The sequence below is a fragment of the Rousettus aegyptiacus genome, unplaced genomic scaffold (assembly GCF_014176215.1).
Source record: "Rousettus aegyptiacus isolate mRouAeg1 unplaced genomic scaffold, mRouAeg1.p scaffold_m13_p_6, whole genome shotgun sequence".
NCBI classification, from domain to species: Eukaryota; Metazoa; Chordata; class Mammalia; order Chiroptera; family Pteropodidae; genus Rousettus; species Rousettus aegyptiacus.
Genome location: NW_023416309.1, coordinates 36,881,815 through 36,898,025, shown reverse-complemented (window position 1 = coordinate 36,898,025; position 16,211 = coordinate 36,881,815). Strand labels below are relative to the sequence as shown.

Here is a 16,211-nt window from a genome sequence, read left to right as displayed (position 1 = left end):
ACATCACACTAACATTCACATCATAGGGCACCCAGAAGGAAAAAAGAAAGGGGTGAAAATCTTATTTGAACAAATAATGGCTGAAAACTTCCCTAACCTAGGAGGGGAACTAGATTCAAATCCAGGAAGCCCAGAGAATTCTAAATAAGAGGAACCTAAAGAGACCAATACCAAGACACCTTATAATTAAAATGTCAAAATTAAAACAAGGAGAGATTAAAAGCAGCAAGAGAAAGACAACCTGTTATATACAAGTGAACCCCCATAAGACCATCAGCAGGAACTCTGCAGGCCAGAAGGGAGGGGCATGATATAGTCAAAGTACTGGGGGGGAGGGGGAAGTAGACGGACAAAAAATTTCCAATAAAAAATATCCTACCCACCAAAGTTATTCAGAAGTGAGAGAATTTTATAGACAAGCAAAACCTAAAGCAGTTTATCACTACTAAAACAGCCATACAAAAAGATGTTAAAGGGACATCTTTAAGCTAAAAAGAAAGGGTGCTAATTAGTAACAAGAATACATATGAAAGAATAACTCTCACTGGAAAAGATAAATTTATGGAAAAGATAAATTCCACAAAGTAGTGGATTAATCACTTATAAAGCTAGTTTTGAAGGTTAAAAGACAAAAGTAATAAAATAACTATGATTACGATAATTAAAAGATACACAAGATAAAAAGATGTAAAATGTGACATGAACGACAAAATGGAGGAATAATGATGTTCACCTTTATGTACAATGGGATCAAATTTAAGCTGTTATCAACTTAAAATAGACTTCTATAGATATAAGTTGCTATATGTAAACCTTGTGGTAACCACAAAGCAAAAACCTAGAGTAAATACACAAAAAATAAAGAGAAAGAAATACAGCCATCTCACTAAAGAAAGTCATCAAACCACAAAGATGATGAAAAGAACAGAGAACTACAAAAACAGCCAGAAAACAATTACAAAATGGCAATAAGCACATACCTATCAATAGTTACTTTAGACATAAATGGACTAAATACGCCAATCAAAACAGAGTGGTTAAATGGATTTAAAACAAACAAAACAAGACCCATCTATATGCTGCTTACAAGAAACTCACTTTCAATGAAAAGGCAAACAGACTGCAAGTGAAACTATGGAAAGAGATATTCCAATGTGAATGGAAACCAAAAGAAAACTGGAGTAACTATATACTTGTATTAGAAAAAAACAACTTTAAAACAAGACTATAGGAGACAAAGAAGGGCATTACACAATGATAAAAAGATCAATCCAACAAGAAGGTATAACATTTTTAAATATTTAAGGATCCAATATAGGAATACCTAAATATATAAAACAAATATTCACAGACCTAAAGGTAGAAAAAGACAACAATGTAACAATAGTAGGAGACTTTAATATCCCACTGACATCAATGGATATATCATCCAGACAGAAAACCAATAAGGAAATATTGGCCTTAAACAACCCATTAGACCAGATGGGCTTAACAGATATGGAATAGTCCATCCAAAAACAACAGAATATATATTCTTCTCAAGTTCACATGGAACACTTTCCAAGGAAGATCATATGTTAGGCCACAAGACAACTCTTAATAAATTTAGAAGAAATAAAATCATATCAAGCATCTTTTTTGACAATGATATAAAACTAGAAAATACACAAATTGGAAAATTCATGAATATGTAGAGATTAAACATGCTACTGAACCAATGGATCAAATAAAAAGGGAAATAAAAAAAATACCTTGAGACAAATGAAAATGGAAATGTAACACACCAAAATTTATAGGACCCAGGAAAAGCAGTTCTAAGAGGGAAGTGCAGTGATAAATACCCACTTTAGGAAACTAGAAAAGTCTCAAATAAACAACTTAACTTTACACCTCAAGTAACTAGAAAAAACTGAAGCCCTAAATTAGAAGGATATGACAAAAATTAGAGCAGAAATAAATGAAATAGAGACTAAAAAGCCAACAGAAAAGGTCAATGAAAAGAACTAGTTCTCTGAAAAGAAAACTGACAAACCTTTAGGTAGATCCACCTAGAAAAGACTCAAATATAATCAGAAATGAAAGTGATGTTACTGATACCATGAAAACATAATCATTTGAGATTGTGAACAACTATTATATGCCAACAAATTTGGACGACCTCGAAGAAATAGATAAATTCCTAGAAATATCCAATCTATCAGGACTGGATAATGATAAAATAAATAATCTGAACAGACCAATTATTAGTAAGGAAACTGAATCAGTAATCAAAAACCTCCTAACAGCCCAAGACCAGATGGCTTCACTGATAAAACTCTACTAAACATTCAAAGAATTGACACCAATCCTTCTCAAATTCTTCCAAAAATCAGAAAAGAAACTCTTCCAAGTTCATTTCATAAGGCCATTATTACCCTGCTAACAAAACCATCCATAAGAAAAGAAAACTACAGGCTAATATCCCTGATGGACATAGATGTAAAAACCAGCCCTCAACAAAATATAGCTAACCTGTGAACTACACAGGGCTTAGGGGTGCCAATCACCCATGCAGTCGAAAATCCACATGTATCTTAAGTATTGATAGTCTCTTGTTGACCAGAAGCCTTACTGATAAAACAGTCAATTAACATAATACTTAATTACATGTGTTATATATTTTACCATAAACTAGAAAAAAGAAAATGTAATTAAGAAAAGCATAAGAGAAAATATGTTGAAAAAAATCTGCATGTACATGGACTCGCATAGTTCAAGCCTATGTTGTTCAAGGGTCATCTGTATTAGCAAAAAGAATTCGAAAATCCATTAAAAGAGTCATACATCATGAACACAAATGGGGTTTATTCCAGGGATGCAAGGATGGTTCAAATCATATGTTGGTTCAAATCAGTCAATGTGATACACAACATTAACAAAATGAAGGATAAAAATCATATGATCATCTCAATAGATGCAGAAAAAGCATTTGACAAAATTCGACATCCATTTATAATAAAAAACCTCAACAAAGAGGGGCTGTACCTCAACATAACAAAGGCCATATGTGACGAGACCATGGCTAACATCATATTTAATGGTGAAAAACTAAAAACTTTTCCTTCAAGATCGGGATGAAAACAAAGATGCCTACTCTCACCAATTTTATTTAACACAGTACAATCGTGCACTACTTAATGACAGGGATGTTCTGAGAAATGCATTGTTAGGCAATTTGTCATTGTGCAAACATCACAGAACATACTTACACAAACCTAGATGGTACAGCCTACTACGACCTAGGCTATATAATATAGCCTAGTTGTTCCTAGGCTGAAAGCCTATATGGCATGTTACTATACAAAATAGGAAATTTAATCGAGCACAAAAGAAAATGATGCAATCAAGAATGAGGTAAGTACAAAATGTACGAGGATGATGCCAGTGTGACACAGCATATGGTTTTATAATAAACTTTTTAAGTGGAAAGAGTACACTTTAAAATAATGAAAGTATAGCATGGTAAACACATAAACCAGTAACAGTCTTTATCAAGTATTATGTACTGTACATAACTGTATGTGATATACTTTTACACAACTAGAAGCAAAGTAGGTTTGTTTACACCAGCATCACCAAAAACAAGTAATGCATTTTGCTTCATTATGACAACTAGGACATCACCGGCAACAGAAAAATTTCAGCTCCATTTTAATCTTATGGGACCACTGTCATATATGTGGTCCTTTGTTGACTAAAGCATCACTATGCAGCACGTGACTGTATTGTTAGTCCTACCTAGAGCAAGAAAAAAAGTGTCCAAATTGGAAAGGAAGAAATAAAACTGTCACTCTGTTAGAATTGTTAGAATAAATTCATTCAGTAAAGTTGCAGGATACAAAATCAACATGCAATAATCTGTTGCATTTCTACACCCTAAAGATCCCAGAAACACCCCTATGCATATGTGGCCAATTTATGACAAAGGAGACAAGAACATACAATGAGGACAAGACAGTCTCTCAATAAATGGTGTTAAGAAAATTGTAAAGCCATATATAAAAGAATGAAACTGGACCAATGTGTTATACCACAGACAAAAATTAATTCAAACTTAATTAAAGACTTAAACATTAGACCTGAATCTATACAATTTCTTGAAGAAAACATAGATGGTTTGACACCGGTCTTGGTCATGATTTTTTTGGATTTGACGCCAAAAGGAAATGCAACAAAAGCAAAAACAAACAAGTGGGACTACATCAAACTACAAAGCTGCTGCATAGCAAAGAAAACCATCAAAAAAATGAAAATGCAACCTACTAATGGGAGAAAATATTTCCAAATCATGTATCTGATAAAATATATGAAGAACTCATACATCTGAACAGCAAAAAGCAAACAACCTGATTTTAAAATGTGCAGAATACATTTTTCCAAAAAGACATATAGATGGCCAAGTTATATGTATATATAAAAGTTCTGAATAGACCATAGCGTAATTTAAATTCCAGAGAGATCATTGTTCTATATTACAAAAATATTTTTAAAAAACTGCATTATTTTAGGACTATATACAAAGAACAAATTTTATGAATCGGCTTCAACGAATTTTCACGTGAACTATTATTAAGCAAAGATGAAGTACTTCACCTCTTAGTTAATTCTCCTACACAGTATGTACTATTAATATGATTTCATAAGAATAAAGTAAAATTAGTTTTCTCTATATACATCTTATAGTAAAATGTGAAAATAAAATTTGTACCCAAGTCTGCCTAAATCAAAGCTATATTTTGTTGTTGTTGTTATATGCAAATGTTTCCAGAATGCGTCTTAGAATGTGGTAAAAAGTTGGAGAACTGAAGAGAGGAATTAAACTTCTGAATACAGAGTACATTTAACAACCTATTCCATCCTATCAAGATACAATCTTTAAAGGTTGGCTGGTTAGGTTAGTATCTGAAAAGCATGCAAATTTATGTCTAAAATTATTTTTGTGTATGTGTTTTCTCTAGAAGTTCATCAAATGTTCTTCATATAACCTGGTGTTTAAAAAACAAACAAATGAAAGAACTACTGTTTAACATCAAGAAAGGTTGTATCTCAAGTTTTTTTTTTTTAAATCACAAATAGATAAAAGCCAGAAGAGAGAAAACTGTTGGTATTATATCAAAACAAACTTGTTTTATGGACTTCATATAACAATGATACAAGTACAAAGATGTTCACTAAAAACAAATTTCATTGACTGTATTTCATCACTGAACTCTGTCTTATTATTTTCATTCTCTTAACTATGACCACTATTTCTACTTCTAAAGTCATCCTTATCCCCACGGGTTTCTGAAGGCATATGCTTCCCCAGACTAGAATATATACATAAATTTATTTTTAAAATTTAATTTACTTCTTAAATTGATGTATTTCCAAAAATCAATTTTACATGCACAAAAAGAGAAAAAGAAACGTAAAGAAAAGACAGAAATGTACAGAACAGGAAAGGAAGATGAATGAAAAACTGTATCATGCAAAAGCAAGCTATTCATTCCTAAAAAAGCACTGACGGAATCCTAGACTGCATCACCAGACCAAACATCTGAAGACCCTGCATATTGTCATCTGAAAGCAAGCATTCTTTCAATATCAAGTTTAAAGTGTGTTGCATTCTTTCAATATCAAGTTTAAAGTGTGTTGCTTATTTCATAATCCAGTCAAATATAATAGCAACAATATCATTACTATCATTGCTTATAATTACTGAGTCACAGAAACCAGATACGGCCTACAGCATTTGACAACAGATCTTTTCTGTTTCTTAATAGTCTTTATTCCTAACCTTTCTAACTTTTAACTGTATATATTCATATTTCTCAATATAGCTGGTTTCATCTGGATTACGTGTTAAAGAACATCTGACCAAATATAGATTGGTTGACTTAGGTACAGTAATTACTGAATATATTTTTACTTAAACATTCAATTTTTTAAAATAATTTCTATTAAGTAATGTCTGAGAGGTAACATGTAAACATTTATTAATCAGCTAACAAACCTCCTACTTTTTCCAAAATAAAGTTTAAGTCCTCAGGAAAAGAAAAAAAGGCAAAAACTGGGTGATCAATATCTCTGGTTCCTTGTCCTGCTACAAGGTCGGTTTATTTACTATCAATGTAGCTATATTAGAATACTTTTCTCTATTAATTTACATTCTCTTGCTTTTAAAAGATCAAAATCTGTGAATAATTCATCTTCTTAATAGTTTGACAGTCTTGACCAAACAACTCATTCAGGCTGGACTATCACCTATGTGGCCCACTTAAAAAAAAAAAAAAAAAATTAAGTCCCACACAAATTTAAAGCTCCTGATAACTCCTACCTAAAGTCTTTTCATTAATGTAGAAAATCTTAGTTTTTCTTCTTTATCTTTCCCCCGTTTATGAATTTACCCTTGCCTTTCACCAATAAAATGAACTAATCTTGGATTTGGATATGTTATATAAAATTAAACAGAAGTTCTTTGCCTAAGGAGAGAGGGGCCAAAGGAAATGTTATTTTTAGATAAGGCTGTACGTTGATAGCCATAAGTCTTGAAACTGTTTTCAGAGATGTATGCGGATTTATGACTCTGTGTATGCCTATTTAACATGCCACAAACCTATTTTAATAAATGCTCCACAGTGAAAGGCTATAGATAGTAAATATACATTTAAATAAAAATTGGTTGTGCAAGTCTCACATGGAAACTAGCTTTACCACTTCAACCATACTCATTTTTCTTTTAAAAATCAGTATAGTAAAATTCCGATACTTCTCAAAATGTTGTTGGAAATTAATCCATATTATTGTCCTGATGATTCTTTCCAGAACAGAAACCATATCTAGATGGAGTAGCCAATATAGTATCACAAAAATATTATTGCTAAAGTTAACTGTGAGGTTTTCAATAAACAAAAGTAAAACTTTAGTATGCTGACCATGGAATTAGGTGCTATATTAACTAAATAATTTTAAAAAGATTAGTTAACACTCAGAAAAATGACTAGCCTAAAGGTTTTTTCAATAACTATTCCCAAAGATTTATGGACTTCTTAATGCCCATTAAAGTATCATTTTATTGTGGTCAGATAAGCTAATCAATGTCCACTTACACAAGTTAAACTTTGTCAGCTTCCTTATTAGCTGAATGAAAATTCACATAACTTAACACATAATTATTTACATCATTAATCATGCAATTTAAAAAAGCTGCATTTTAACACAGGAACATTCACAAACATTTATGCTCCTCTCACTTTTTATTCTTAGGTAAGAGGAGTTTCCCATTTTATTTTGATAGGAATTTCTCCCTATTACCTTTGTCACAACACTTTCCTGTTTCTATTAATGAAGCATTTTGTCTTAGACAGTGATGTCTGAAATTACCAAAACAGTGTATCATTTTGAAAATTTGCCAAATCGCTCCTTCCCCTTCTCAGATTTAAGACACTACTCGGTAATTTCCCTTTCCATCACACATTTTAAAAATATTTATTGCCAGCTGCACCAAATCTAAGTTGCAGTTAGAAGGTTCTAGAATTGAGAAGGCATTTGGCTAAAATCCAAGAACTCTAAATCCTGACCTCAATCTGCTTTACGCTGTTCACCCCTTCACTCCCACTTGAGATCTCTGGGAAAGTTATGAATAGATGAAAAGGCCAGGCACCTACACACTGTTACTATAAAGCGTTTGTTACCAACTTCAAAATGCCCTGTGAACTAGGCTGGTCCGCATGGAAACCTCACTAAGCTCAAGGTCTAGAATCACATGTTATCCTGTGCTGTCTTTCCTCTTTTAAGGCTATGCTCAAAACTTAGCCACTGGTGAAGAAAGGCCAGTCTAGCAACATATGAAAAAAAAACTAAGCCAGCAGAAACATTCAGCTCAGAATCCTATTTTGCTCTGAATACCCACTGACAAAACTAAAAAATCAAGAAGAAAAAGGAAAGACAAAACAGTTCTCTAACACTAAAGTGAAGAAGGCAAGACATTCTAGGCCAGGGAATTTAAAGAGTAATTCTGTTACCATTTATGGTAAGGTTGTGAGTAGAGAAACTAGAATTCTTTAATATGATATAAATCAAGTATGCAATAAATAGCTGGAAAGAAAGAAAGGGGGCAACTTGGTGGAAACAAGTAGGAAAGTCTACAAGGGTGTTGCTTTAACGTTTAAGATTAAAGAGGACAGGCTTTTAAATTTCAATCCCAGGGGTACCACTCCAGCTGAATGACCATGAATGAAATCCTTATCTTTCCAAATCTGTTTCTTCACCTGTAAAATAGATATTAACATCAAAGGCTCTTATCAGGCACACAGTAAATGCTGACTATATGGTAGCTTTTAATAAACATTTATTTTAAAAAGACTTGTCTCCTCTTATTTAGATAATACCTCTTTAAATTTATGAACCACTTGATGGGGATAGGAAGAGGGAGACAGTACTATACAAGAGATTGTAAAAAAGATTCAATACTAAATATGGTTTACTTCAAAATAATCCAGTGAGAATGAAACAATGGCCATTAGTTGATGTAGCTGGGTTTTCACTGTACAGACTTTTGTGTATATTTGAAGTTTTCCTACAGATTTTTTAAAAAAATTCCTTTCCTTTTAATATAGCTGGAGAAGAAAACAAGTTCTAGCATCACTTCTACCTTTCATAAATCATAAATCTAAAAGAAGGAAAGAAAGATAAGAGAACAAGAGACTATCCAGTGGGTAGGTAAAGAGGTAAACACCTGCAAATAACCAAGAAAATATGCATACATTGACTGAGAGGAAGTGGAGTATTCAGAAAAAAGCCAATAAATACCCTCGCATTGAGGACAATCAAAAAAAAAAGTGAAGGAGAGCATCAAACTGAACATAAGAATGTCTTAATATAAAAAATTTAACTCCTTCCTCTACATAAATTCTATACTTTTAAAATCTGCATAAGCTGATAATTCTAAATGTACTAGTACAGCATGAACTTACATTAGATATGAACTCTGTTGTAAAATATTTTTCACATGTGCAATTTTCTTTTACCATGGAAGATATACCTTGTAGATTCTCTTACATATTAGTTTATCTTCCCCTTTACTTTCTGAATTTAGGAGAGGGAGAACATACCTTCAACTCTCTGGAAACCTCTAAGAAAGTCGACAAATAAAAGAAACATAAAATAATCATTTATTGATAATGATCATGATAAAATGATTCAGATTTTATGAAAAATAAGCTAATCATGAGACTCGATAATAGCCACAGACTATCGAGTATTATCAATGGGAATGAAAATGCTCATAATACAATAATTTTTCCAATAATAATAATTCCCATGGGAAATAATATTGGTGTTCATATCTTCTAGCCCAAAAAGTTAAGTCTCAATGCATATCATCTTTAACAGAGGTAGAAAACTATTATGTAATTTCGTATAGTAATTGAAGCAAGTTAAAAGTTTTCTTCTGGAAGAGTTGAGTTCTGTGTTTTACTTTTACCTGAGAAGTTAGGTATATGTTTCAAATACTAAAATATCATACAATCATTTCTATGAATATGAGGGAAAAGCATTTATGCTAAGGGAAATCCCCTGATTGATTTAATAAGAGTTATTACTCAATGTTTCCCAACTGATCAATTTTTTTAATGACCATCTTCACTTTCCTACATTGCTAAGGACAAAAAAAAAATGTATGTCGAATTTTTCTATAAAGTATAAAATGTTAAAAAATAAAAAATTAAATAAAAAGTAAAAAATGTGCTGCAGAGCTATGAAATGGAGACACAATTATTAGATTTTTCTGACATTTCCTGCCTTCTATGTCAAGTTTTTGAGTTTACTTATTCTCCAAGTTAAATTTATCAAAAATCTCCTGAGACAATTTTGTTTCTAAATGATCTCCTTCAAACTTTGAAAAAGAACTGTAATGGAGAAACTATTAATGATTTAGAAGTTATAAGAAATATTCCTTTACTTCAAATGGTAAAGTACAGATGTAAAAGTATTTCAAACAATTTTAAGATACAACTGAGTAGAATTTCTTTTTTCTCTTTAGTATTAAATGTCTCAAACATACTCATTTTTAGTTTCTCAACAAAATTTGAAATGTAAGTCTAAATCACTGGTTGCATCCCAATTTTTTTCCTTTTAGCTATTCTCTTTGAAATATTTTGCTCTTATAATTCAAAAATACACACTACACAAAACTAGATTATAAGGACTTCATTACAGGCTTCCAGTCAGGATGGTAGAGTAGGTAAACACTGTGTTTGCCTCCTCTCATGACCACATCAAAACTACAACTATAGAACCATCATCATTGAGAATCGCCTGAATTCTAGCTGAATAGAAATCCTACAACTAGGGACACACAGAAGAGGCCACTTTGAGACAACATTGTAAGCCAACTGTAATTTAAAAATTAAAAACTTGTTTAAAAATTTTTAAAAAACCCTAAATGTCCACAGGAAAAAGAGAACTTCATTCATTATAAGGGCATTCAACAAAAACTGGCTTTACACACATGACTTCCTTAGACTGCATAATAATGAATTCAGAAAACTAAGTGATATACCAAAAAAAATCCATAATTCTCTTTAATAAAAAACAAATAAACATGTAGAACAAAAGGAATAAAAACAAGACAAAAATCCTTAGGTGTCAGTCAACACTATACAGCCCCTCACAGATATCCATTAAGTAAAGGATATCAGACATTCTGCCGCCTACCTCATAAGATTCTCAATTTCATCCTTAAGACAGCACTGAACCCAAAACTGTAACAGAGCAAATCTAATCAACTCAAAAACCAGAGAAACTAAGGCTAACGACAAAAGTCAAGTCTTTTGAAAACAGGTGATTTTAGTTTAGCACCAGAAAATAAAATCATATTATTTGCCATAAATATAACCTGTCAGATATCTGCATTTTGCTAACAACAAAAATGCAATCTTAAATTTTAAAAATACGGCTACTGTATAATTTCTCTCGCTACTCAAACTTAGACTATTCAGACAAAATGTCTATATAGAGTAAAAGTATCCTTCTCTATTCAAACCTTTATTTCTTATCCAAAACTCAAGCACAGAACAGACTGGAATAATGTGGTTTACATTATCTGAATACTCACTACAGAAAAGCAGGAATTTAGAAGATTTGGACAGCAAAATATATCTGTATTGTTACACAACTCCATCATATTACTAACAATTTTAATAATTCATGGAAAAAGATATTTAAGGAAGTCTTTCCAGAGTAATTCTAGTTCACTCTGATCACTATTACATACACTATTTCCTTCACAAAATACAACAGGTCTCTGAATAATGTGTTTTCATTCAATGTCATTTCATTATAATGTCGATGAAATGCCATAGGAACTTAACTCTTGTTTATTATACCAACTAGTCTATGGTAAAATTGGTTTCATTATACATCACTTAAAGTCACAGAATCTAAGTGAGGACTCAAAGTAAGTGAAGACTTAATATATACTGTAGTTTATCTTCTGATCTGTAATTATTCTAATTGAGAGTATGATAAGAAAAAATGTTTGCAAATCATATACAGATTGGGTGTCGTATCCAGAATACACTCTCAAACTCAACAATAAAAAGACAAAATAACTCAGTTTAAAAAGAGGCTAGGGATCTGAATAGACATTTCTCCAAAAATAATACAAATAGCCAACAAGCATATGAAAAGATCCTCAACATCACTGATCATTTGGCAAATGCAAATCAAAATCATAATGAGATACCACTTCATACCTGTCCACTAGGATAGCTATAATCAAAAAAGAGACAATAACAAGTGTTAGCAAGAGTGTGGAGAAACTGCCCCCTCACACATTGCTGCTGAGAATGCAAAATACTGCAGCAGCTTTGGAAAAGTTTGACAGTTTCTTCAAAAGCTAAAACATTGTTATCATACAACCCAACAATTCCACTCCTAAGTACAGACCCAAGATAAGTGAAAACAAATGTCCACACAAACGATGCTGATGTTCATAGCAAGCATCCTTATTTGTAATTGGTAAAAAGTAGAAACCACCCAAATGTCTGTCAAATGATGAATGGATAAACAAAATGTACTATGTCCATACAACGCAATCTTATTTAGCCATTGAAAATAAAGTGCTGAAACACGCTAAAACATGGATGAATCACAAAAACATGCTAAGTAGCCAGACACAAAAGGCCACATATTGGAAGATTAATTTATATGAAATGTCCAGAATAGGCCAATCCACAGAAAGTAGATTGGGGGTTGCCCAAGGCTGGGTCATAGGACGAATGGGAAATGATGGCTAACGGGTATGGAGTTTCTTTTTCTGGAATTAGATACTGTATGTTTCCACAACCTTGTGAATAAATTAAAAACACTTATTGTGTGCTTTAAAGGGGTGAATTTTATGGTATGTAAATTATATCTCAATCTACAAAAAGAAAAAATTTCAGGGTATGGACCAGGGATACTTCCTATATACAAGAAACAGGAAATAAAAAGAGCTAATAGTTTACACTGGAATTATCCCAAAGCAATGGGCAAGTATAAGGAATAGTTTAATATTTTTAATACTTGCAAATAGAGCAGAAGATAATTTGGAGGGTAGTGATGCTAAGTTTTTAACTTGAAAACTACAAAACGAACAAACAGCTGTCTTTATTCACTCTACCCAAAATCCAGATCCATACAGCAGATATAAAGAAACACAGATATAGAAAGAAAATAAGAATCAAAGACCAGTTCAGAGGCACATCAAAACAAAGCCCCATGCACTGAGCTTTCAGGGCCAGTTTGCAAACCAGGAAAGAAAACCAATCTCATTACTCTGTATACATCTTTATTTGCCACAGAAAATACTTCGTTTCCAAATACTAAATCCAACCTCCAAGGACAAAAATTTGCTCATACTAAGGGTATTCAAAGAATATGTCACCAATTTTAGGCAATGCCAAAAATGGGTTTGCTGGCATAAGATGTAATTCCAAAATGAGCTTAGAAGAAACACTGTTGTAGATGAAAATATTGTCCCTGTAAAGGTGATTTTAAAACAATAACAATCTGTGTTATTACAGAGTTTCACCATTGAAATAAAGGAAACATTCCTTCCCTGCCCTAAGGAGCCAAAATGTTTTGCAAACTGCAATTTGCCTAACAAAGAGACTCCACACTTTTTAACCTGCATTAAAAAATCCTACCTTTGAAAACCTATCACCTATACATCCCCTACATGAATCATGGAGTGCAGTTTAAACAGACAACCCATTCTTGTTCCTTTCCATTTTTGCTCATTTGTTTTTCATGACAGGAATGTCTTTTCCATATTCATCAAAATGAAGCAAAAATCTGCCAATTTCTTCATGAAGCCTTCCTTCATCATCTCAAGAGATTTCTTTCATTTCAAAATACCCCTAGAACTTGTCTTGTATAATAACTGAATACACTATACTTTCTCTACGGACTAAAAGTTCCTGAAGATTAGGGCAGCTTTCCCAGTATCTTTGCCCACAGTGCCTGGTACAAGGGAGATGCTTAATAAAGATTTAAATGAAGTACTTACCTGCCTTTCACTCCTAAAAATAGCACTACTAAATAAGTAGCTAAGTTATGAGGCAACTACTCAGAAGTGGCAAGTCCACATAGACAGTGAATACCTATTTCTCACTCTGTAAGAAATTTCAGGTCATCCTGTGCAGTCCCATAGGGTTAAAAAAACAGCATGATTCAGATGCTTCCTAGAATTGCTCCAGCTACACGCACAACTGAGGAAATCAGTCCAATCCAAAATAATTCTAACTCAGAGACTCATCCTGCTATCCTTCTTCAGCCATGCTAGAGCTAACAACTTTCCATACTTCAGGAAGAGCTTCTTGAGAACACAGCAAGGATGAGGAGAAGCCAAGCAATAGGTTACATCACACCAGGCAGCAAAGAGAACTTCGTTCTTACTGGAATCAGGACTGATCACCTCAGCCGCAATAATCAGGTGGCAACCAAATATTCACCTTGCTCATAATCACTGTCTGAACCTACTACTAAGTCCAGGTAGACCAAAACCTAATAATGAAAATTCCAAACCCCCCACCTCTACATTCAGTTCCACAATCCAGATTCATGTTTCCACTCCTCAAAAAAAGAAGTGAGAATTAGATTTTGAAAATGAGCATTCATTTTTAATACAAAGACTGCTATAAATTATCATTTAGAAACCAAATTATCCCAAAGTATTAAGATAATCAGTCAACAGAATCAAATATAAGGTTACTATTCAAAATCAATCCCATTAAAATAAAAAAGAAAATTATTACATCTGTTAGTGACAATCAACATACATAGTTGTCACTTGGACTATATAAATGGATTACTACCAGCCCCCTTAAATACAGCAAGTTAACACTACAACCGATTTCCTTAGAACTCCCCTCTTAAAATACGAAATTACATACAATCAAAGAGAAAGTAAGAGACCCAATTAATTTTAGTTGGGAGACTTAGCTATATATTATTGCTCAGATTAAAATATTGCCGTGCACTCTGGACTCTAATCTCCTGAACTTTACTACCTCGGAAGTGGAAATTTGGAGTTAAAAATATAGTTTAAGAAATCTGATCACCAGATTAATATCCTCCTTCAAAAAACGAATTTAAAATTTACCATTCAATTAAGATATTTACAGGATTTATGTTATTTTTAAAAAAGAAAAAAAAAACCTTGTCAAGCACCAACAGTACCTAACCACTAAAACTATAAGTGTCTGATAAAAAGAGGGCCTGAGGCAGAAGGCAAGGATTCAAAGCAAACAATTAAAATAAGATAAACAACTCATTAAAACCATTCAAACTAAAGCAACAGTAACTTAAGAAATCTACAGGATTATAGTTATCAATTGCAAAACCTTTTAAATATGAAAAAGCTCTACTGAAAATACCAATCATTAAAAAATTAACCAAATACAAAAACTGAAAAATTCTCCAAAATAATTTCAGGTTTTAATTAACTCACAATTCTCAAAAGTCACTAATTTCGTGCTTCTCAAAACTTCCTCAATGTGTTATAAAGCTCTTTTACATGACGGTTACGAATAACACATAATTCAAAAAGTGCTTGAGCAGACATAACATTTCAGCAAACATATGATTGGGTTGAAAGAATAAACCCAGCAGAGACAGAGCAAATGATGACAACCTAAAAGCTGATTCCTGGAGGGTAGAGCTGGGCCTGGATTGGCAGGAGGGAAATTTTAAAATACACTCACAAGACAAATTATACCAAAAAACTGATTCATGCCTTTATTATTTACACAAGCACGTTTTAAAATGTACTTTCAACATTTGGACAATCAGTGATAGCAGATCCTTAAAACATTATTGCTTATATTAATTTTGTTAGTCTAAATCCTTCACAAAATTCACATACATTTTCATAATGAAACACTACAGAAATGGAAGGCTTATATCCTCAAAGTAAAGGTTACCTTATTTTGACTTGTTTAAAGTTTCAGTTTTGCTTTATAATCTATTACAGAAAACATCCCCTTGTGGGACATTGTAAAGGGCATACCCTCCTGTCAAGCCAGAAAGCTCAAACACAAAGACACTGAACGAACCAAGTGCTGTAATTCTTCCAAACTGAGCCTCTCCAACACCCCCTCTACCCTTCCCCCCCAACAGATATGTCTATTAAATCAGTGTCTGTTCTCCCCCTCGCACAACAAAGAGAACTTCTCACCGCATGAAATTGCCGCTGAATGGACACCAGAAAGCAGGATTTGCATAATTCCTCCAACGAAACCCTGTCGGGAAGGAGGGGAAGAGGGGCCCAAGAGAACGGATAGAATCTCCTAGATTCTGCTGGGGAAGATCTGGTTCCCAAGAATATTCCCCACGGGTGGGGGGGGGGTGGAATTCTGGGCCTCCCCGAGGACTGGGCGTGGGGGACGGAGAACGACGAGAGAGCATTTCCCCACACATTAGCAGCACCGAAGCAAAGATGGGGAAATAACAATACTGAGGACAGAAGAGTCAGACACAAGGATGAACTGAGGCTAGGGGGCGGCGGGCGGAGCGGAGACACCACACGGGCCACTTACTTTTTGGAGGGGGGTTAAATATATGAGCTAAGCCCTTATGGTCCCGCCGGCCGCCGCACAGAGGGAAACGGGACCTTGGGAGAGAAAAACAGACAAAACACATAGTGT

The 16,211-nt window shown here is 33.3% G+C and overlaps 1 protein-coding gene across 13 annotated transcripts in view; it reads right to left on the bottom strand.

Annotated features, from left to right (window-relative positions):
- The window catches only part of LCOR (ligand dependent nuclear receptor corepressor), a 105,354-nt gene that overhangs the window by 88,047 nt on the left and 1,096 nt on the right, over positions 1-16,211 (bottom strand). For 6 of the 13 annotated variants that reach the window (XM_016164171.2, XM_016164168.2, XM_016164169.2 and 3 more), the window contains exon 2: positions 16,104-16,177. The exons of 1 other annotated variant lie outside the window; for it this stretch is intronic. Coding sequence is in view for 8 of the 12 variants with exons in the window: in XM_016164167.2 (XP_016019653.2) it covers positions 16,104-16,177 (74 nt within the window). In the remaining 4 variants the exon portion in view is untranslated. Of the gene's footprint in view, positions 1-15,742; positions 16,178-16,211 lie in introns of those variants that run through there. 6 more of the 13 variants (XM_016164159.2, XM_016164161.2, XM_016164162.2 and 3 more) reach the window with 3 other exon arrangements.